This window comes from Tubulanus polymorphus, chromosome 2 (assembly GCF_964204645.1).
Source record: "Tubulanus polymorphus chromosome 2, tnTubPoly1.2, whole genome shotgun sequence".
NCBI lineage: Eukaryota > Metazoa > Nemertea > Palaeonemertea > Tubulaniformes > Tubulanidae > Tubulanus > Tubulanus polymorphus.
The window spans coordinates 2794097-2817344 of NC_134026.1; the positions used below are offsets into that span (position 1 = coordinate 2794097).

Here is a 23248-nt window from a genome sequence, read left to right on the forward strand (position 1 = left end):
AAATAATGTGTGATGAAAATATTTCAATAGTTTTTACATATTCGTAGGTTGTTTTAGGTTAACATCTTGCGAAAAGTCATGTTTATTCGCGGACATAGAGCTTTTTTGCGAATGGGTAGAGAATGATACCAGTGTACATTGGTCGGGTGATTCATTAGTAGAAGACTTCCGTGTTCGAGTTCTATTTTAACTGGATCAATTTTCCTCGACAGATTTTTGCCTCTCGAATCGCAGTGTTTAAACACAAAGTCTCTATGCTGTCCAAGTGACAGCGATGCTATAGGACTTTTCGGATCAAGTTCTTTTTCATCATCTCTGTGTTCACCCATGTGATCATTTCCATCTTTATATCTAAAGAAGAATTTGAGTGTATAGATTAGCAACCGAAATAATCATTTCACAGGACGACTAGGACTTAATGGATATTTTACCGAGAATCACCTGTTTATAAGAACGAAATTGAAATGATGTCCAGTGACTAAAGAGATTTTTTCTCGAATTCTATCCACGAGTTTTGTCCAAGGCTTAGCGGGAACTGTAGTTCCAGAAAATGTATACCGCAATCCTGATTCACCATATGCCACCTGGATAGAAAGACTTCGTTCGTGTACATTGGATAAATGTAAATGTGCATGATGTAGGCCTACACTATGTACTTTATACCTGTTTTCTCGGAATATTGTGCCATTTTCCATAAACTTTTACTTGTGTAAGATCACCAGTGTAATATTCTATTTCATCTTCACATTTTTGAAATAATTCATCGGCTTCTTGTTTGGAAAACAGAATACAGTAATCGCAATTCAAATTGTCATTATTTTGAATATGTTTCCAACTGATTTCGTTATTTTCATTCCTTCTTCTCGTTGATGTTTTGCTTTGATCCATTTTATCATTGACCAATTTTGAAGGTTTTTTACCTCCAGTAACATCAGACCCTTCATGCTTCCTCTTGCGGATGATGAATTTGTCCATTTCACTCCGTGCAATCTGCGTAAAAAAATGTTTCATTTAATAAGACCAAATTAAACTAACTGGATTAAAAGATTATTGTTTTTATAGTACCCTCAACTCTCATACACGCCCCTATAGAGTATACTTAGCAAAGCCTTGATTCTATATGTAGTCAACCCTTATGCCTTACCCTTAAAATTCTACATGTATCATAAATACAATCATTGTAAGTGTCACAAGAACCAGCCCCTGGCAAGTGATTACAATTCGGTTTCGAAAACACTGACAGCCGCTCAAGGACGAGGACAAAATGGTGGCAAGTATTTTTTATTTTTACCTTTAACATGTTTAATCGTTTTTAAATACGTGTCAAAAGCGCTTATATTTTACATACTAAAGGCACATAGTTTGGCGTTTGGTTTTTCAATTGTTTTCTAAACTTTTGACCGAGATTCATTGTGAAATATATGAGAATATAATCAGTTTATCTTCAATAAATCCATATTGAATTGTTGTTTTATATATACACTTTCTCTATATATGGTTTGAAACGCATTTTCAGCATATTGGGCTCCAATTTAAAGCAGAACTTGAAAATATTACAAATCTAACTCCGACAGGTGAAGATTTTCGGTGGTACTTGAAGGTTAGTTTTCTACAGTCGATAACAACAGTCTTCCATTATAAATAATAATGTTGATTACCAGAATAGAACGCTTCCAACTGCTACCAGCTTTTAAAAGTGTTTCATTATTGAATTTTAGCTGAAATGCTTGCACTGTGGTGAAGAAACTAAAGAGTTTATCTATCTGACATTAACAGTAAGTACTGTCTGTTTTGAGTAAGATATCCGGCATCATGTAATATATTCATAGCGAACTTTTAATTTGGTTTTACCAGGAAAATTCGCCGTTGAAAGGAGGAAGAGGCCATGCCAGTTTAGTGCTGAAATGTAAACTTTGTAGCAGAGAGAATTCTATAGGTAAAGAATGTTAACAATTGCATTGACAACCGCAAATAGCGCAGATTTTTCTACTGCCAGAAATAATTTCAGATATTATTCGAGACAGCATTTCATCATATAATGCAGACGATGTACCTAAATTTAAGACGATTGTTGCATTTGATTGTCGGGGCGTTGAACCAGTAGAGTTTTCACCAAGAGTAAGTAGGTTTGATGTGACCTATACCATTATGACAAAATGGCCACGCGCAAGGTTGATAGATGCATAAGCGTACAACGATTTTTTATTATTATTTAAAGGTTGGATTTACTGCTGAAGGAGCGGAGAGTGGCACAGCATTTTCAGAAGTTGATCTAACGGAAAATGTAAATGATTATTGTTGATATACATTTATTTTAAAAGCCGAATGAACGCTTTACTTTGAATTATTGTCTATTATTTGTAGGACTGGTCGGATTTTGATGAAAAATCGAACGAATCTGTTGGAATCTACGAATTACAACATAAATTTGTTAAAATCTAAATTTCAAATTTTAGTCACTTGTTAACTATCTCGCTTCTTCATTATGTGCCATTTATTTCTAATATTGGAAAATCATTCTTGTAAATATATATTCAATTACTAAAGAATCTAGTTATTATTTCGATTCAAATCTCCCAAATTTCTCTGAATTATCGGATGGATAAAGTTCGTAGTTTCTTTTGGGTACTGATAATGGGTTCAAAATACCCTACAAAAAATTCATGACCGTCATGTGCTGCCACCTACAGTATCCACAATTCTATTGCATCAGTTTTCGACCCGCGTGTAGCTTGTTGTGGCTGCTCGATATTCGTTGCGCTGCGCTGTTAATAAACACAAATACGCCAGATTTACTCACCCTTCTCATAAGGTAAGTTGATTTCTTAAAATGTGTGTTTCATTCCATTTGAATGTTTATGAATATAAGTCGTGACTCGCTGTGCGTCACTGACGACTTACTGCTTATTTCCATTCGAATCCTCGCTTGCCAGTGAAGGACATCCCGCGGTATTCGAGATTCGTTAAAAATGTATAATAACATGTTCTGATATTTTCCAGTTTGTTCAGTCTGAAATGTCTACCTCCTCTGAGCCGACTGCTAAAACTGCCATGATTAACGGCAATGGTAAATCACATACATCGAGTCCCGATGATTCTAGTTCACTGACCGACAACGTCCAACTAAAACGGACTTTAGGATTACGAAATGGGATTTCAATAATCGTCGGAATCATTATCGGAAGCGGAATATTCATCAGTCCTAAAGGCGTATTTCACGAAGCTGGATCTGTCGGCATGGCTTTACTCGTCTGGGCTATCTGTGGATTAATGGCATTATTGGGTGCTTTATGTTACGCCGAACTAGGTGTCTCGATACCCGTATCTGGTGGACCGTACTCTTACATAAAACGTGCATTCGGAGATCTTCCGGCTTTCTTGGTGTTATGGATTAACGTTATAATTCGTGTGCCTGCTGGTAATGCGGTTATTGCGCTAGGATTCGCGTATTATATCGTGGAGCCATTCTTCCCGACCTGTGAACAGCCAGCCGTATCAGTTCGTCTGCTGGCAGCGATTGCTATTTGTAAGAATTTCATTAATCTTCAGGGTTCAATTTGTAAATACCGTAAACCAGGCCTTACTCAGACACTGTCAACTTGGATTCTTTAACTCTAGACAAAACAAAATAATTTTTCGACTCTTGCCGCGAAATTTGCTGACGGCAGACTGGTTTTTCCGGCCCCAGTTCGTCTCGAGTGAGGGGAGGTTTACTGATGTTCCTAACAGTTGATTTGGATTCAGAAAGAAATTCTTAAAATAAATTGGGTCCAAGCAAGACAAAAACCTAGTGACAGTGAAGTGTGTACAATGTCTTGTATCGCAAGGTTGTCTTCCCCATTTATCGTAACATCATGAAAGAATTGTGAAGTTGTTCGGCCTATATCAACCGTAATATTATAAAAGTAGCTTAAAGGTTTGATGAAATATGAAATCCTATTGATTTCAGGTACTTTGAGTTTCTTGAATTGTTTGAGTGTGAAATGGTCGTCACGAGTTTGTGACTGCCTGATGTTTATGAAGATATTTGCCCTGGCTATTATCATTATAGCTGGAATTGTACAGCTCTGTCGAGGCGAGTATCTCAATTGTCATCCCATTTGTCCATTTTTAGATTTGAATCAATTTTAATGAAACAATTCAATTCTTACGCAGGTTATACACGCAATTATGAAAACATGTTTGAAGGCACATCACCGGATGTTGGAAAGATAGCTTTAGCTTTCTATGCGGGATTGTTCTCCTTTTCGGGATGGTTCGTGGTGATATTTTTCTCGATTTCGTTCGATGAATTCAATTTTGTGCCGTTTTGATAATACAGAGTTTGTATCTCATTCTTTCACGTAGGGATAGTTTCAATTTCGTGACGGAAGAAATTAAGAACCCAAAACGGTGAGGAAACTTCTCGATTACGTCCATATTATCTTCTGTATATATGTCGTAACGTTCTATTTCACGGGCTCATAAAATATAATTCCAGAAATTTACCGTTGGCTATTTGGATCTCGGTACCATCAGTGACAGCTATCTATGTGTTGGCGAATGTGGCATATTTTGCGGTATTAACTCCGCACGAGATAATGCAGTCTGATGCTGTAGCCGTGGTAAGTCCCTATGCTCATTAAAAAAAATCTTTATATCGTGTATTTTAGTTTAGTGAGACGTATAGTGTTGAGACTAGAAATTTCACTGGGTTTTTATTCTGAGTAAATTTGCACTGTATATAACATGAGATGTGTAGAAAAATTCTGTGAAAAATAATTTCCATTCAAATCAAGATATGAGTGAAATAATTGATAAAATTTATCGGGTTAATGAATGAAATTCTGCATTGCTCATAATCCATTTTAATTCGGATCACATTTGTCGCGTCAATTCGAATTTATTTCAGATTTAAACAGTCTCAAACTACGTTTCATCCTGACAATTGTAGTCATAATACAATCATAAAAGTATCAATATAGACTTGTACCCCAGCAGTAGTGATTTTGTTCTTGTGTAGAAGTGTACTATGACAAAAGTAACAATATTTGTGGCATCAATCAAGATTGAAGGTTGAATTAAAACTCGTTCTTTCTATTCATTTATTTCAGACGTTTGGTGATAAATTACTCGGTGTTATGACTTGGATAATTCCGCTGTTTGTAGCGTGTTCTTGTTTTGGTAGTTTGAATGGTTGTATTCTCACTAGTTCCAGGTAAACATTAGACATCCAGTTCTTATACTCATTTGAACTGTGTTACATTCTATAACACTCAACAACACGCCTCTATAGGTTCAAATATTAGTTGTTGTCATGAAAGTTCAAACACAGGTCACTTAATGCTTTTCACATTAAATAGTACCATCAAAAATGCATGGTGATTTTTTTGAACTTTAGGAAACCTTAATGAGAACCTTGGGCTGCGCTTTCAATCTAATGAATTTACCATTTTCATTCAGTTCATATGAGTAAATCTATATAATATTGCGGTAGTAGCTGGCCCATTTAATCATCGCTGTATGTAATCAAAAGTATAAAATGTTGACCAGTAAGAAAAGTAAAGGCTTAATTGAATCTATGCTGAAAATATTTTTTGTTGTCCCAGATAAGCCATTCAGTGACTTGAATCGAGTAATGAAGAATCACGAATCAATATTTTAACATGTAATTGATTGATTTCTTTCAGGTTGTTTTTCGTTGGTGCTCGTGAAGGACATTTACCCGACTGTGTGGCTCTCGTCAATCTGAAGTACTTCACACCTGTGACCAGTGTTATGTTTTCCGTGAGTAGTTTTTCATGTTACATGTACTGCAACTCGTATACTCACTCACATACTCACTCACGGGGAAGTTGGTTTTTTTTAACATCCTGATTGTATAAAGAGCAGTTGAAAATGAAATTCATGTATTGAAGCATGTGGTTTGTTCAACCCACATAAGTCGCGTGTACATTGTTTACAGGATTCAATTGATTTAGTTGCGATTACTTACGAGTGATCATTGCATGAATGATGTATGTTATCCTATCACCAGGTATCATCTGACATAGAATGTCTTCAAACCTATGAATACTGCAATTTTTTATGTGGAAATATTTAAACCATAAAAATTGATTATGAATTGCCATTTTTATTCAAGTAGTAATTACAGCTGGAATTCTCTTCGATTTTTCAGGCTCTATTGTCGTTAGCTTTTCTTTGCGCACCCGACCTGTACAAGCTGTTGTCATTTTTCGAATTTGTGGAAATACTGGTTTTAGCATTACCAGTAGTCGGTTTACTGTACTTGAGATACTCAGAGCCGGGACTCGAACGTGAAGTGAAGGTAAATATCGCGTGTCTCTGATTTGATTACCGTCACATGACACGATAGAATTCGACACTTTCATAACTGCGCAATATGTTCCTTTATTCTTTGTTATCAGCGATTTCAGCCATGTTCAGGTATTGTCGCTAAATACTTGTTGTTAATGCTCTGCTTGAGATGTGATATCTGATCAATTGAAATTAGTTCGATCTTTGTGAATTCAATGCATTCTATTTCGTGCTGGGTTTAAATGAAAAATGATCATTGATGCACACTTGCTGGAAGTCTTCCATGTGGAATATTTATTTTTAGATATTTTTCTGCAATAGATTGCTGTGCGTTTGTAGTTGATTAACTTAGTACGAGTTGTGTCATGATGTTACTGTTGCTTAGCATGTTGTGACATAATTAATATTTTGTCTTGATCGAGAGAACATTTTCTCAAGATTATTCATGCATGGCAAATGTTTAGGAACTCTTTGTATTATAGATAGATTACCAATTTATGAACTGGATGGAGTAAAATATGAAACTTGTAGTACAAGTTTGTTTGTGAGTTTAATACTCTCTGGTCAGTTGTGTTACTCTAAATATTGAGTTGATTCAGCTTATAGTACAGGCAGTCAATTCTTGTAGCTCGTGGTCGGTCTATGAAAGCTTCCTTGAGTTTTGTTCTCGATGCTCGTATTTTGCTGTGCATGCGGTCAACAGTTATGAAAACTGAACTGATGAATATCTATTTTCTGTGTTGTAGGTGAATCTATTGGTTCCGATCGTATATTTGATAATTTCGGCGCTGTTGCTCATATTCCCGTGGTTTATTGCACCGGTTGAATCTGGTTTCGGTTTGCTGATGGTCTTGTCCGGGATTCCGTTCTACTGGTTCGGAGTGAGCTGGAAAAATAAACCGAAATCGATTCAAAGCTTTATCAGTGAGTATTTCTAGCTACGAACAGGCTTCACGCAGATCAGAGAATGGTTCGATTTTATTCACAAATCATTACAAAATATTAGAAATTCTATCTTTCTGTGACAATTTATATTTTCGCTATGTTGGTGTAATGTTAGCGAATTTAATTTCTAGGTGGATTGATACATGTTGTACATTTTATCTCGCCAGCTTTCACCCAAATATCTATGAATTATGACCTCCATTTTAAATTTACTCGTCCTTCAAGTTCATTCCTTTATTTTCCGCCCAGTTGGCTATTGCGTTCATTTTTCATTTGTCTGTCTGTGGATGGAATGAAGTTATCTTGGAAAGTTGTCATCACTCTTTGATGTATTGTCTTGATACATGTATTTGATTTGTACATGTATCAACCTTCAACTGATCTGCCAAGACCAATATGTATTGAAATTGTCAGATTGTCGAGCATTTTATGGGCATGGTGTCTAAGGATCCCCCTAGTTTCTAGGTCGTAGGTGTATTTTAATTTTTGCTCACTTTTTCAGGAAGTTCAACGGTTTTCCTACAGAAGATTCTCAGCGCTGTTAATGTGGATAAGTCGTATGAAGAGAAACTCGCTTGAGTTAAAAGACTATTCGCGATCTGTTGGACCCCTGCCAAAAATTCTGCTTACCGTAATATCATCTATGAATCAATCAAATGCCATATTATTGATAGTATCGATAAAAGGTGCCGCCTTCTACTTTGAAAGTTTTTTGACAAACTATTCTTACTTCTGCGCATATTTTTCTGCGTGTTTGCTGTGAATATGATTTCTGTATTTTACTGTGATGGTGTGCATACACAGAAACATTCTCGAAATTTGATCTGAATCTTGAAATACTTAAATTTTGAATCTCTTTTTTTCCATTTTATCCCAGAATTAAGGTAAAATGAAAAAACTGCCATGGATATTGTATTGTGAGATTTGTTAATCTCATATTTTCCTGAGAATACGTTGATAATGCCTCACTGCCGTGTTATTGTATGTCTACCGTATGTACAGTATTTTCTTAAAACTTTTGTCTTATTCTTTATTGCATATCTTCATGTTTTGCGATGTATTTAGCGAATTTACGCCGAAAGAATATTGTGTCATGATATACAAGTATACATAGAACTTTTTGTTGTTATCAATGGATGACCCTTTTGTATCAGATATATGAATTTTTTACAGGCTAACATCAAATGTTTTAATGGATACCCTCATCGCGCATGGAATAACAATTTTAAGATACCTATATAAGTGCTATCATCCTCTGCCTTTATTGTATATGAATGATTGGGTAAAGAAGAATTCAAACAGTGCTTGAGCATTCATGGGAAGGGGTAAAACTTGGCCATTACCATGGAAAAAATCTGGCGAAAATTTCCGTACATACTTATTCAAATGGACTTTAAATGAAAAAAAATATTGATTGTAAATCAAAGATAAAAAGATCATTTTGATATTTTGACTATTGTCATTTTCAAAACGATTCGGTCGATGATATTTTTGGAAACCTTTTGTAGATACATTCGTGTATATGTATATGTTTTTTTAATGAAATAAAATGTAGCATCATTATAATCCTGAGTCTTGAGTTTGTTTTCTTGCCTGATAACAGTGGAACGTAGAAGTGCTATGGTGGAGTAGGGTTTGATGTGTTAGATTGGGCCTTGTGGCTGAACCTCTATCAACGAACATGTACGGAGCCATGTCGACGTCAAGGGCCTCATTCCCTGTCAACTTGTTTAAGCGTTAGGTTTCCACGTACATCGGAAACTTATATCACATTTAGCCCAGTTGTACCAGCTTTCGAAAGATACCCCTGGAATCGGTTTTCATGGTGTGAGTTAATGGCTAAAATCTGGTCAATGTCCAAATTTTAAACCTGGATTAAGCCTCCAAGCGAAACTGACCCCGGAAAATTCTTTCCGTCAACCACATAAATAAAGCTGTATCAACACTTCAACGAGCAGGTTGTGTCTTAGGGCGGTTTGTTCCTTGTTATCCCTTGAATCAAATTATCCAAGATTTGCGGAATTGCTTCCAGAAGTCCGTGATTTATTCAAAGATATTTCACTTTCCAGTTGCAGAAAGCGTAGTTTCTCTAAGTGGAACTAATAGAGGTTTTTGCGTCACGTTCCAGGGTCTCTTCATATGATACAAAAGGGAAAACAAACGTTTTTAAAAGAAAATTATTGCTCCATAATGTTTCGTCGATTTTGTTCCAGGTTCTCTTCATATGATACAAAAGGGAAAACAAACGTTTTCTAAAAGAAAATTATTTCTCCATAATGTTTCGTCGATTTTTGTAATATTCATTTTGGATATTAAATCACGGTTAAAAAAAACGAAATCGATTTTATTCCTTTGTTAGAGCCAATGTACATATTGGAATCTGCAGTCTATTCTAATATTTGTACCAGAACAAATCGTCATATGTTCAATTTCCAATATGTTCGAAAATCTCATCCGGTAATTCAATAAGCGTAAAGAAATAGGAAGCCCTTTTCATTCCAGCTGCTTTATATAAATATAATCCAAATTGCTATGTAAGCTCTGCACTTGCTTCGGTTCTTTCAAATGGGAAAGATGGACTTGCTGAAGATTGCTAGCTTTTTACTTACAACTGTGATAGTACAACACGCTGTGGACACTAAAACTGGTGAGTCAAATAATTATAAACTCAAGTAAAATCTTGTTAAAATTCACTTGCTGCTCAAAACAAGAAAAAAGAATTGAAAAAGGAAGCCATGCAAATGTGCTTCTTATCGTATGCTATTGTTGGATCAAAAATACGGTACATTTAAGTTTTTGGTTGTTGAATGTAATCTAATTTTCTGAAGAATCGATTATAGAAATGATGTTCTAAAAGCAAAATTGAATTTCGAAAGGCGTAAATCGTCACTGGATCTTTTTGAAATCCTCAGAACAGTTGAGGGTCAGAACTAAGGCACTTAAACGAACAGAAATTATGTCTATTCTTGTAATATATACGGTAAAAACTGAATCTTTCAATTCATTTGATTCACCTCAGTTCAGATGGAATTCTCGACTGCCTCGGTAAATTGAAGCCAGTGGAAATTGTGTTTAACAAGAAAATCAAAAGTCATACTCATAATTCAAGATATTAAGGATATGATTCTGAGGAATATTATGTCATTCATTTATTCATCTATCTAATACTCCGGATTCAGGTCCACATCGTTGCGAGTAGAGTTAATTCTGCGAGTAGAGTTAATTCACTTCAATATTGGATCTTGGGGTAGACATTGAATTCAATGATTACTCCAAGGTTGGATCAGAACTGTGAAACTGGGACCAAATGTTAATGTAAAAGCTAATAACCTACCAACTGAATTACAGCTCACATTTCCATGAAATAACACTGCAAATTCAAATTGATGATTGTATGTTTTAGATTGGCATAGACCTATTTTATTTTACTCTTTTGTCTAAATCTTGTTAAAGCAGCTGACAAAGCAGCTGTTTTTTTATCTGAATTTTCTAGTTTGAAGTAACTGAATACGTCTCCAACTGAGATTAAGAGAAGGAGAGGCTTTTGTAGATTTTGATTTTGATTCAGATATGTACGACACAGCTGACTTTCCAAACACACGTACCCCAGCTAGTTACACAAGAAACACTGGTGTATTGACAGACCCTTTTGTCAAATCCTAAAACGTTCTTATCCGCTTGTCAACTGTAGTTGAACGAAAAAGTCCTACAATAGAAATTAATCAAATCAAAATGAAATCGCAACCTTTCAGCTGTTGACTAAAACAGCCATCATCATTCCTGATGGCAGTCAACAGCTGAAACAATTGCATTCTATTGTAGGACTTTCATTTAGACCCATATATGTATGTTTGATCATATACCCATTGAGATCTATATCTAAAGAGATTCGAACATTTCGTACATAATGAGAATCCCACACTAACGAAAGATGAAGTCCGAAAAGTTTCCTTTAAGCTAGTAATTTTTTTGATTTAGATTTTATTGATTTGTTGATCTAACTCAGAATTCTTGAAGTTGACTAAGGTTATCAGTCGAAACGTCGAAACAGTAAATCATCAGCTTAAAGGGAACTTTCCGGATTTCATCTTTCGTTATAAAAGTCTGGGATTCTCTATATATCGTCACAATACGGACGTAGTATCATTTCGTATTTCGTAGTGGATATTTCGTAATTAAGCAAAGTCTTCTATGTACACGATTAATTGAAAAGTTATTAAGTACAAATCTTTAAAAGCTGCGAAGAATGAATGGAGATTGATCATGATGAATTAATAATTGATGATGAAGAACTTTCATAAATGAGAGGACAGTTTTATGGATTTCCTGAGCGGTTTCACAAAATTAATAAAATAGTTATGTTACCGACAAACACAATGCACAATGGATATAGGATTTTTCACGCAAAAGACAGGATGACATAATAGTCCTTGTTAGTTTAGTATTTTAATTTCGATTCTCTCAAATAATGGCGACAATCAATATAAAGATTTCAAAAAAAAACTAAGGGATGCCATATAAATGTTTGTAAAGCCCAGCCCAGCGCATAAGAAAAACTGAGTTTATATGATCAAATAACCACAGGCCCAGAGATTGTACATCACTGTGCAGGCTTAAGCTGGCAGTAAAAGAGCATAATCTAAATATTCTGTTTTAACACTAACCCATCAGGGCAGAATATCGGAAGAGTGGTAGATGTTAGAATTTTATTTTTCCTCATGATTGTGGATGTTTGCTTCCAATTCGATATTTTAACTGAAATCAGGTTATAGGATTTATATAGAAAACGATCATGTTTGGCTTAAGCTTCCGGTTCCAAAATAGGGTTAATAACGTGTCATAATACCACCGGAATTATCTTCTAGAGTTTTCATACGTCATCCTCGACTGCGGTATCTAAAAAGAGTCGAATGTAGATTTTGTTTTAGAAAATAAAGTCAACAGTTAAAAATGAAATATATAAATCAGTGACCTGATTACCTATTGAAACAGCTGATTGTTGTATCATTATTTGAATAGCTTATTGAAAAACGACGCTGGATTCTAGTTATTGATCGCTGTATATGTTCGAATGCTTATCAATACGTGTTTATGATTCAACTTTTAGACACCAGTAACACCGATCTGCGCTTACCACGTGATCTAGAACCGGTTCACTACGTCATCGAACTTCGTCCAGATATATACAGTAACGATGCGACTTCTTTCCGTTTCCACGGTTTCACTCGTATTTACTTCAAGTGTCTGAAACCAACCGATCTCATCACATTTCACATATTGAATTTGGAAATCGACAATTCTACGATAAAATTCGGAGCAAATAATACCAAACGAACGGCACCGAGTTTCAAGCAATGGAGACAGGACTCGACGCGACAGTTTTTCATCGGGGAATTGGACAAGAAGATGAAAGTTGGACGGGTCTATTTTATCGAAATGAAATACTCAGCACCGTTGATTACTGATTATAACGGGTTGTACTTAAGCCCCTACACAGAAAACGCAGTGACCAAGTAAAAAGTTTATCAGTTCTTTTATTTCATCTCTGTTGGCATATACGATTTTCGAATATACGTATCACACTTCACTGATTCTAGTAATTATGTATTACAATGAATATTTTTGATCGGAAATAGGTATATGGCAACTTCAAAACTGTCACCGACATATGCGCGGAAGGCATTTCCGTGTTTCGACGAACCACAATTCAAAGCAACTTTCGACGTAACCCTTAGAAGAAAGAATCCAATGAATTCGTTAAGTAACTCACACAAGTTGTCATCATCGAAACCGGAGTAAGTTCAATGTCTAAATACTGTGTAAAAAAATACCGAGAAAAAGGAAATCTAGATGAACCGTTTATTTATCATGTTCATATATTTCCCTTCATCGATACAGCGCTGATGGATGGATCGACGATGTTTTTGCCACGACGCCCGTTATGTCGACGTATCTCTTGGCATTTGTCGTCAGCGAATTCAAGTCAATAGAAAGAAAGTCTAAAAGTGGAACCACGGTGAGAAAGTCAATGTAAATCTTTGTATATACCGGTACAATGTTTTTTTACGACGATAAAGAGTTGTAACCTGCTCATCGAAATCGTATTGACTGATGTGATAATTCTGTTATTCAACAGGTCCGGATATGGACAAGACCGCAGTATATTACCTACGCAAAATATGCCGACTCAATTGCAGCAGATATCCTCGAATACCACGTGGATTATTTCAAAGTAGATTTCCCATTGCAGAAAATGGGTAATTACAATAAATCACATATAAAGAATGATAGAAATAGACGAAACTATAATATAGGTTCCATCATCAATTTCAGATTTGATAGCAATACCACAAATCCAAACAAACGCTATGGAAAACTGGGGCTTAATCACGTTTCGCGAATCGACGCTGCTTTGTGACGTTGACTATGCCTCCCAAGATTACAAGATATTCATTGCTCTCGTAATATCTCATGAATTGTCTCATCAGGTATAAGAATGAATACGAGTTAAGGTAATATGAAACTTTAATGAGATACACAGTTTATACGTATTGTGATATGATGTATTTTCAGTGGTTCGGGAATTTAGTTACAGCGAGTTGGTGGGATGATTTATGGCTGACCGAAGGTTTTGCTACCTACGTTTCATATGCCGGCGTGCATCACGTGGAACCCAGGGTCAATGTATGGTCAAGTATTCTAATAGCTTCATCAACAATAAATCCAACAGAACAACACATTGTAACTGAAAAGCCATCTGAATTAACTAATTAAAGAATACTAACAGTAATATATACATTTTAAGAGTAACATCAACATCAAATCTGGCATTATAAATTTCGGAATTCTTTATTTACTTGATTTCATTTTAAATGAACGAAGATTGATTAAAAATATGTATATCACCAAAAATACATTAAGAGTTATGTATTTTTGATATCGCGAACAGGATGATGAGAAACTATTGATCGATACGATAAATGTACTTCGGGATGATAGTTTGAGTGGGACACGTCCAATCTACGCGCAAGTCAATAACCCATCAGAAATATCCAGTATATTTGACTCAATATCGTATGGCAAGGTTAGTTATCCGACCCGACCCGACCCGACCCGACCCGACCCGACCCGACCCGACCCGACCCGACCCGACCCGACCCGACCCGACCCGACCCGACCCGACCCGACCCGACCCGACCCGACCCGACCCGACCCGACCCGACCCGACCCGACCCGACCCGACCCGACCCGACCCGACCCGACCCGACCCGACCCGACCCGACCCGATTTCGTATTTAACACACAGTAACTGAATCCCGATATAGAGTTGATATACGTTCGGTATTATTCAGGCTTCACGTGTGATTCGTATGATGAATATGTTCCTCGGACCAAAGAAATTCAAGAAGGGAATCACTGTGAGTATTGGTTCGGTCGCAAGGTAATATTTGACAAATGCTATAACGGAATAGGAGATACGAATAGAAAGAGGAGGCAGCGACTGAGCATTCGCGTAAACATCATTCATAATATCCTCCAAAATGTTGTCTTTTTTACTCAAACATGTAACTAGCAAATTATGCGTATATGTTTTATGGCAAGAAATTAATGATTTCTTGAATACTTTCAGAAATACATCAAGGACCATAAGTATTCTGCTGCTACTCACGATGATCTGTTGAATGCTCTAACTGAGGTACGTCATTTCACCATTCTCCGACGGAAGCTCTTTAGGGGAATAAAAGAAGTGTATATATTCAAAACCTGACTGCGACGAGCGATATATCACAGAGGAATAAAAATGAAAAAAAATAGTGGACAACTTTGAACGAATCAAAGCCGTAAGAGATTCGGCGATATGTTCACTTTCATTTATGCCCGTGAGACGCTTCCGTGGATCTACCAGTAATTGTCATTATATTTTTGGAAGGCTTCTCGGTCGCTGAAAGTCTACACTACCGATGACCTACTCAACTTCTTCAACGAGGTACGCCAATAGAAAAACATCGATTCATCGATATTCCCACCGGAACCGTCATATTTTTTTTACATAATATTTTTCCAGACATTCAGGACACAAAAAACATTCACTTCGGATGAGTTGATACGCGCTATTACAACGACCCGAGATATAGTGGTAAAATGAAACTGTAGTTCTAGTTTCAGTTCTCAACTCATTTATAATTCCACGCATATCAAACCCAGGGGTAGATCTGTAAGGCCTTTTTTCAGAGTTTTTCTTTCTGAAATTTCTAACCTATCTAAGAGCTCCATTTGGGGTTCCAGATGCTATCGGGTTTCAATCTCCGCCATCGCCTCTAGTTTGGTAGTTTATTAGCCTCCTCAGGCGGTAACGGTCCATTTTTTAGTAGTGAATACCTTCACGGGAGATGTTTTCGTGGCGTTAGAGCCGTAGTATTTAAGAAATGCTTTAATCGTGAATTTCTAACTTTTTACACATAATCAATCAAATAGACTTTATAACAGGATTTAAAGTGATCGTTTTTTTTCGTAGTTGAGTCAGGTAGAGCCAGTCGGTTCTATTATGGACTACGGAAGATCAACAGCTCAAACTCGTTTAATATAGTCTATGGTTTTATAGACCAGGAGTCCGTTTTTCATTATTCATAATATGTTAAGTCGTTTTACGGTTTGAACGGGTCCTAAAGATGCAGTCTCACAGAGGTTCGCGGTTGTTATGTTAGGCTTTAGATAATTGAAATTTGAAATAAGTTCATTTTCAACCTTATTTCACATAAGTTCACATTTAATCTTAATTCTAAACCTTACCGAGCCTGTCTTTAGTACCGGTAATAATAATAATAATTATAATTTTATTTCCATAATAAATTACAACATACCATAAGGATTCCTCTATGATTTGCTGGTGATGTCACGTTACCTATTATTTCGGGAAGATTAACGCTACAAGCTTTTTTCTGTTTTCACTAGGCCAGTAGAGAAAAGACTTCTATAAATGTGTCAGAAATAATGTTGCCATGGATTAAGCAAAAGGGATATCCGGTAGTGACAATAGAACGCGACCAGAATGCCCCTGATACAGCAAACGTCAGACAGGAACGCTTCCTCCTGTACGCTGATAACGCTACGACAGACAGGTACGACTTATTTTTCATAAAGCGTTTTTTATTCGACTAACAAATACGTGATAAATACAATAATAAATCATAAGTGTAAAAAAGCATGTGTTGCATATTGGATTAGTCTGAAGTGGCACGTACCCCTTACTTTCACAACAAACGAGTCGACTCCTAACTGGTCAATGGACAAAGCGAATATAATTTGGATGAATCAAGATAACAGTAAGTCATTTTAGCTCCAGCATCGGAAGACATAAAGTATAAGTTAGTTCTTTCTTTCTGTTTTTAAAAACGTTGATCGTATGAATATTACTTCATCAATTGCCGTTTAAACTCGTAATAGATTTTCTTCCCCAAAAAAGTAAATGGTATTCACGTATCGGTACATATTCAAGTATTTACTTTAAGTTATGGTACTTTGAATATTTCAGCTCGCATTGGAAAAAGCGACGGGTACCCCTCAGACCCGAGCACATGGATTATCGCCAACATCGCACAGTGCGGTTACTATCGAGTCAATTACGATCAGAAAAACTGGAAGGCGATCATTCAACAACTTAAAAATAACCACAAGGTACCTTAGTCGATTTATGGAAAGATGGCCCTTAATGATTTCTTTTGATATTTCCACTGGGATCTTTGCATCGACGTGTCAAAAATTTCAGAAGGGATATTATATAAGATATTTTGTTGCAGGTGATAGATTCGAGGAATCGGGTTCAACTGATCGATGACGCGTTCTATTTCGTTCGGGCAGAAATACTCGATATGACGACTGCGCTGGAGCTGTCCGAATATATGAAAGACGAATCCGAATACTTTCCGTGGAAAACTTACATTGATCACTTAATCTACATAGACCCGCTGATTGGAGCAACGGACCTTTTCTGGGAATATTCGGTAATATGATCTCATGATATGTATGTTGATTTAACATTGGTTACGTCTCAATAAGTACATCAAATTCATGATAGAAACAACAATTCCTGCGTTCCAGTTATGTATTCTGGCGTTCAGTTTTGATCAGTCGAAGTCTCAATATATAACCAAATAAATGTATATTCGCATCAATTGAAAGAACCTTTTCGCGAAATCAATTTATTCAGGGGTAGATCTAGGGGTCGACTTCGACAGGAGCCCCAAGAAGTGAAAAGGGCATATGCTGAAAAGTTATCCACATAGAACCAAAGTATGCAGGGGTCTGGACAAATTGGAATTTCGGTACATTTAATGTAATTTCCAGACACTTGAGAGTCATTAAAAATCTGAAAGAAATAGAAGACATTGGCCCAAAAATTGCAAAAAGTTGCTCTCCTCTGGATTTGCCTCAGTTGTTTCAAAAATAGAAATAAATTTCATCCGAAAAATACCGAATTATTCAACGTAATTCTTCTTTTTCCCAGCGATTCATGGCACAGCAGCTTTCTGTAATGTACGATAAACTCGGTTGGCTCGCTAAGGAAACGGATTCTTTTACAGATACGTACGTAAATTAAACAATGAAAAAGTGTATATTTCTGTCTTTGATGTACATGTACATTAGTAGATGTACAAAGCAACAGATTTAATCGATACATTTATAGGGCGTAACTCCAGGTTCGCTTCTGAACCTCAAGCAAAGCGTGGACTTTTAAACAATGAGTAAATCTTAACACTCGCTTTTTTCGCTGTGGTTTCTGGAACCGGGTACACACCTCATTACGACAAATACTTGATATACATGATAATAATAATCATCATCATTATCATTATTTTTAGATACTTAAGGACTTCGATGTTGGATAATTCATGTTATTATGGACTCGAGGATTGTATAGCGAAGGTCTCTAGTATTTATGCGAATTGGATGGCCGATCCAGAAAATAACCCGTAAGTAATGACGTATAGTGTACGTAACTGTATTTCTATCAAATGATATGATAATAGATTCCGACGACGATTTTGTTGTTCCGATTTTATTCTAGGATTGATCCAAATTCGAAATTTATGGTAATCTCCAATGCCATTCGAAATGGTGGTCAGAAAGAGTGGGATTTTTTGTTTGATTGGTATCGAAAATCTACAAATCAAGAAGAGAATAAACTATTTGTGGCTTCATTGGGATATTCCAATGACACATCCATACTTAACAGGTGAGTAAAAGCCGTACAATCGTCTTACACTTCATGATGCCTCGTGCCCATGGGCAATAAAATGGATAAGAGTGCCTACTTTGCATCGCGTAGAACCCTTACAGAATATTACATGTAGTTATAATGATGAGGGTTAGTTCTGCATGGATAGATACGTGTATTGAGGTAGGGCCAACAATGTCATTGTTTAAGTGAAGTCTTCTTTGGTGCAGTTAAATGCTTGATAATTTCCAAGATTTGAAATTGCTTCTAATATTCGCGATTTGATTCTGTGACTGTGGCACAAAAGCATGCAATATTTTTATACAAAATATTCTTGCTTTTATTGTCTTTCATTCTGCATTTTTCATCTTTTTCCCCCAGTTTTTTGAACCAAGCGCTGGACTTACCAGACACCCCGCAAATCATGCGGGCAGTTGGTAAAAACCCCAAAGGCAGCAGTCAGGCTTGGAAATACTTTGTGGAAAACTGGGATACTATATTCACGAGGTAGGCATTTCATAAAACTCCAACCTCCAAACGTACCAAACTTATTCAATAGAGAAATAATCATCATCATGTTAAACATGCTACATTGCATTCTATGTTACAGGTACAAGGATTCTTCGCCTGATTTGGAAACAATCATCGGCGGTGTAACAACGAATTTCAACACCGAACAAGAGTTGAATGAGGCACGTAAAAAACCATCCATATTTGAAGAATGTTTAGACCGAAATAAATCGATTAATTGATTTTATGGAAAAAATGTGTTTACAGAATGCACAACCATTCTCTCATTATAGCTGGAAACGTTTATTGGAACTCACCCCGACCAAGCTAGTTACTTTGACACGGCGGTCAAGCAGACGAAAAGCAATATACTCTGGATGCAGACGAACGAAGACAAAATAAGGAATTGGCTAAATAAACTCAACGTGTAAAATGTATACTTGAATCAGTATATATACAATCAATCATTCATTCCTTAATGTGGCTTAGGGGATACATTTACTTAGATTTAACTGTCCTATATCATCTTTGAATAAATCAAATATTAACTGGGTATTGACTGTCTATTTCTGTTCTGAGTCTATACGCCGTCAATCGGTCCCCGCGTGCGGGAACCCTCGAAACGCACATATAAAAGCGTGCTCCTCAGGCTTTCAGCTCATCAGCCGTGCAGGAAGACGTCCGGAGTCTGCGTCAATTGAAAAAGTCTCTGCAGTTGCCTCTACAAGAGTGACACTGTTCGTTGTACTTATCGCAATGAGTGCGGCCCGGACTGGCTCAGATTATAGCGAGGCCCCTCTTAGCTATTCCGTTATCCTTAAATGCAGCTACGATCAAACTTATCGTATGAAATCATATTTACCAAAACCTAGATTATACGATCGTCGTTGTGAGAGGCCCGTCCCATTCCCATCCATCGCCATTACTACATATTGGCCGCCGCATCAACAAAAGACACTTTGTGAAAATTAGATCCGTTGAGTAGTTTTAGATGCTCGTCATTGAAAGTGCAAGAGGAATTCTCGCAATGTTCGGTTCACTTAAAGTCTTTCCGCTGTTTTTACGCGATATAGACCAATAAAGCTAATTTTAATTGAATTGTATTGTCTGGGTCTCAATATATCGGAGCCACCCTTTACTGAACCTGCCATTAACCCGGAAGTAAATTAACTTTATTTCGGAAAAACCAACAAAATGACTTCAGAATCGGATTTTGGCATTTCAAAGAAGATCGTTTATGCAGGGAAACCTTCGAGCGCTCGAGAAAATGGCTACGTCGATGGTACAAAGGTGTGTAAAACTGAATCTTGATTTAGAACTAACTAAACTATTACTAACCGCATTCTCTTCTTCTAAATTGCATTTGCGATTTGCAAAGGCATAGCCGCATAGCCTCAGCCAAGATAAGAAGATATTTGGGTATGACTGCAGTTTAGGTGTCCCTAATGGTTATGTACCTAACCTTACCATAACACTATTCTTTAATAACACTAACGCCACCCAGTGGAAAGGTGACCCAAACTGCAGTTAGACCGATATTTGTGCCCGCACGTCCTTTCTCAATCATTGTTATATGCCTCTCAAGGATTACTCGATGCAACCCGACCATCAAGCAAGAAATGATGGTGGCATGAGACTGCGATGAATTCCTCAGATTAGGATGGCCTTTTACCGTCCTACATTTGATTTGCTTATTATTTCTGCCCTATATTAATCTATTTCAGCTTACCTTCCATTATCAAACTCGTAAATGTGATGAAGAAAAGACAGTTCTCGACGATACTAAGAAATATTGCAAACCGATGGAGTTGATTCTGGGTAAGAAATTTAAACTGGAAGTTTGGGAAGCGTGTCTGAAAACGATGAACCCTGAAGAAGTGTCGACGTTCACAGTAGATAAATCAGTGAGTGATACGGCCTGAGAAAATCAGTATTTTCTGGTCGCAGTTAGCCTACATCGATTCGTGTTCATTATTTTTCTTGCAGCTGGTACAGTGTTATCCAACAGTGGCGAAAAGTTTGCGGGATTATTTCTCTAATAAAAAGGCTGAAGAGCGTAAACATTGTTGTGGAATGATGTCAATGGCCGAACAAGGAGGTTTAGGATACTGTGATCTCGATGATTTGATGAAAAATCCTATTGATTTAGAGTTTACATTAGGTTTGTTCAATTGAATAATAGTTTACAAATGTATCATTATCATATACAGAAGACTCCACTCGGATATTTTGGGGCAGGACGAAATTAGTTCAATTCGAGAGTGATATCGGAGTTGGATGGTACATGTGTTAAATCATAAATAGGTTCAGAAAAATGTCAAAATCTTAATCATATAACTATCAGTGAAATATTGCTTACTGGTATGTACTTAATGAGGATCCTTCGAATATTCCATAACATCTGCTGTTGTGCCTAGGATCTATCTGGTTTAATTTTGCAGAATTGGTGAAAGTAGAAGAACCGGGCGACTATCGAAAAGAAGCTTGGAGTATGAACGAAGATGAGAAAATAGATGCGATACCCAAGTTGAAAGAAGAAGGCAATCTTCTGTATAAAGAGAAGAAGTATAAAGCGGCAGCTGATGTGTATGCAGAGGCAATCGGAATGTTAGAACAACTTTTATTAAGGTATTTGTTTATTTCTAATCATGAATATAAGCCAAACACGTCCTGATTAACGAGTTTCACTATGGAATTTGGCTTAGAATACTGAGTTAACAGTTTCAGAATGTTTGTCAATATAGATTACACACAAATTACCTACTATTGTTCATGATTGGTAGAACACTATATCCGTGTTAACGCGATGTAGAGAGAATCCCACAATGATAATAAAAAGTCCGAAAATGAAACTTCGAGATGGTAGTTTATTTCAACGTTTCGACTATATCCTAATAGTCATCTTCAGGAATAATGAATAATGAATTATTCCTGAAGATGACTATTAGGATATAATCGATAAAATAAACTACTATCTCGAAGTTTCATTTTCTGACTTTATATTATCATTGTGGGATTCTCTCTACACCTACGATTGTTGTTATCCTTTCCGAACCTGTTGGTTGTACATTCTAAAAGCCTATCTTTACTGGTATTATTGCAGAGAAAAACCTCACGATGTAGAATGGAACGTTCTGAATGAACAGAAACTGCCGTTTTTACTGAATTACTCTCAGTGTAAACTGCTGTTGAATGAATATTATCCCACCATACAACACACAACCGAAGCATTAGAAATAGATCCAAGTGAGTGACAATTCATTGAAGCTGTCTGCCAAGATGCTCATTCAAATAAACATGGCCGCCTCGATAAAATGCTGTATGACTTCTGCAGTTTCCATTAAATACTCTGTGATATCAGTAGTGAACTAGTCTGTTGTTTATGAATCGAACTGCAATTTCGAGGCATCATTGCGGTATATTAATGATGATTTTTCCTGGAAGGTTCTTGATAAATGTTAACAGAACAGATAAATAGCTTGGGGATCATTCATTTATAACGTACGCATAAAATTTGAATTTTTCAACCCTTCCCCCTCTGTACGCAAAATCGGCCAGTTTTTCATATACATTAAGCATTACAGTACGCAATTGCACTGACCCCTCCCCTAATGCGTACGTAATAAATGAATGACCCTTGTCATGTACCACTGTATTGTAAACGTGTTTTTCATCCACGTTTCAGAAAACGTAAAGGCATATTTTCGACGAGCGAAGGCCCATGCTGGTGTCTGGAATTTCAAGGAGGCTCGTGAAGACTTCGACAAAGTTTGCGAATTAGATCCGTCGTTGAAGAGCACTGTCAAAACACAAATGTTAGCTCTGGCGAAAATAGAAAAAGAGAAAGAGGAAGAAGAAAAATTGAAATTGCAAGGGAAAATGTTCAGTTGATGACCATGTGGCTAGAAACAGGCATTTATGAAATATTATTAGATGAATAGATTTAAGCAGTGAATGATTTGTTCCCTAAACACGTCCCTGATCACGCTGGCTTCAGCAAATGGTGAGCTTCCATATCATACGAGCCAGTGGAATATGCTTAGATAACTAGTTAATGTTCGTAGAACACGCATTCCATGTATCGAATCTCTACTTTAAAGAAATGTTGATTGTTGGGTGTTAAATTTGTTGTACTCGTAAAAAATAGTCATCAAAGGTACATATTTGTGTTGAATATTTATTAAATAAATGGTTTTCATAAAGTTGTAGTTCATAGTTCACATTTTTGGGTCTTGCTAAAAAATTCAATCTTTTTATTTATGAATAGGATACTTCCACCGA

General features: G+C 36.5%; 5 protein-coding genes across 6 annotated transcripts; 4 read left to right on the forward strand and 1 right to left on the reverse strand.

Annotated features, from left to right (window-relative positions):
- Window positions 1-53: 53 nt before the first annotated feature.
- LOC141898250 (DNA oxidative demethylase ALKBH2-like) lies at window positions 54-2916 on the reverse strand. The gene is made up of 4 exons (XM_074784077.1): window positions 2801-2916; window positions 664-990; window positions 442-584; window positions 54-351 (listed from the first exon to the last, which is right to left on the reverse strand). The coding sequence occupies exons 1-4, from the start codon at window positions 2807-2809 to the stop codon at window positions 54-56; spliced, it is 777 nt and encodes a 258-aa protein (XP_074640178.1). The 5' UTR covers window positions 2810-2916.
- LOC141898251 (CXXC motif containing zinc binding protein-like) lies at window positions 1248-2486 on the forward strand. Its single transcript, XM_074784078.1, has 7 exons — window positions 1248-1270; window positions 1517-1600; window positions 1719-1775; window positions 1855-1936; window positions 2009-2118; window positions 2219-2284; window positions 2365-2486. The coding sequence occupies exons 1-7, from the start codon at window positions 1265-1267 to the stop codon at window positions 2440-2442; spliced, it is 483 nt and encodes a 160-aa protein (XP_074640179.1). The 5' UTR covers window positions 1248-1264; the 3' UTR covers window positions 2443-2486.
- Window positions 2708-8796, forward strand: LOC141898249 (Y+L amino acid transporter 2-like). 2 transcript variants are annotated; one of them, XR_012618540.1, is made up of 12 exons: window positions 2708-2812; window positions 3001-3526; window positions 3950-4075; window positions 4156-4255; window positions 4348-4392; window positions 4481-4604; window positions 5094-5197; window positions 5670-5766; window positions 6158-6307; window positions 6408-6426; window positions 7044-7221; window positions 7745-8796. XR_012618540.1 is itself a non-coding variant. In XM_074784076.1 (11 exons), the coding sequence occupies exons 2-11, from the start codon at window positions 3016-3018 to the stop codon at window positions 7819-7821; spliced, it is 1512 nt and encodes a 503-aa protein (XP_074640177.1). In that variant the 5' UTR covers window positions 2708-2812; window positions 3001-3015; the 3' UTR covers window positions 7822-8796. The 2 variants fall into 2 exon arrangements, 1 of the variants encoding a protein (XP_074640177.1); XM_074784076.1 differs by lacking the exon at window positions 6408-6426.
- Window positions 8797-12333: 3537 nt separating this feature from the next.
- Window positions 12334-19398, forward strand: LOC141898242 (aminopeptidase N-like). Its single transcript, XM_074784068.1, has 19 exons — window positions 12334-12755; window positions 12879-13037; window positions 13141-13258; window positions 13379-13499; window positions 13576-13730; window positions 13816-13926; window positions 14192-14326; window positions 14595-14660; window positions 14873-14938; window positions 16195-16361; window positions 16468-16565; window positions 16775-16917; window positions 17040-17243; window positions 17747-17826; window positions 18102-18212; window positions 18308-18475; window positions 18839-18964; window positions 19068-19149; window positions 19261-19398. The coding sequence occupies exons 1-19, from the start codon at window positions 12334-12336 to the stop codon at window positions 19396-19398; spliced, it is 2670 nt and encodes an 889-aa protein (XP_074640169.1).
- A 740-nt stretch (window positions 19399-20138) lies between these two features.
- Window positions 20139-23141, forward strand: LOC141899669 (AH receptor-interacting protein-like). The gene is made up of 6 exons (XM_074786099.1): window positions 20139-20257; window positions 20692-20871; window positions 20954-21128; window positions 21409-21595; window positions 22071-22213; window positions 22653-23141. Exons 1-6 carry the CDS (start codon window positions 20162-20164, stop codon window positions 22856-22858), a joined length of 987 nt encoding a protein of 328 aa, XP_074642200.1. The 5' UTR covers window positions 20139-20161; the 3' UTR covers window positions 22859-23141.
- Window positions 23142-23248: the final 107 nt, after the last annotated feature.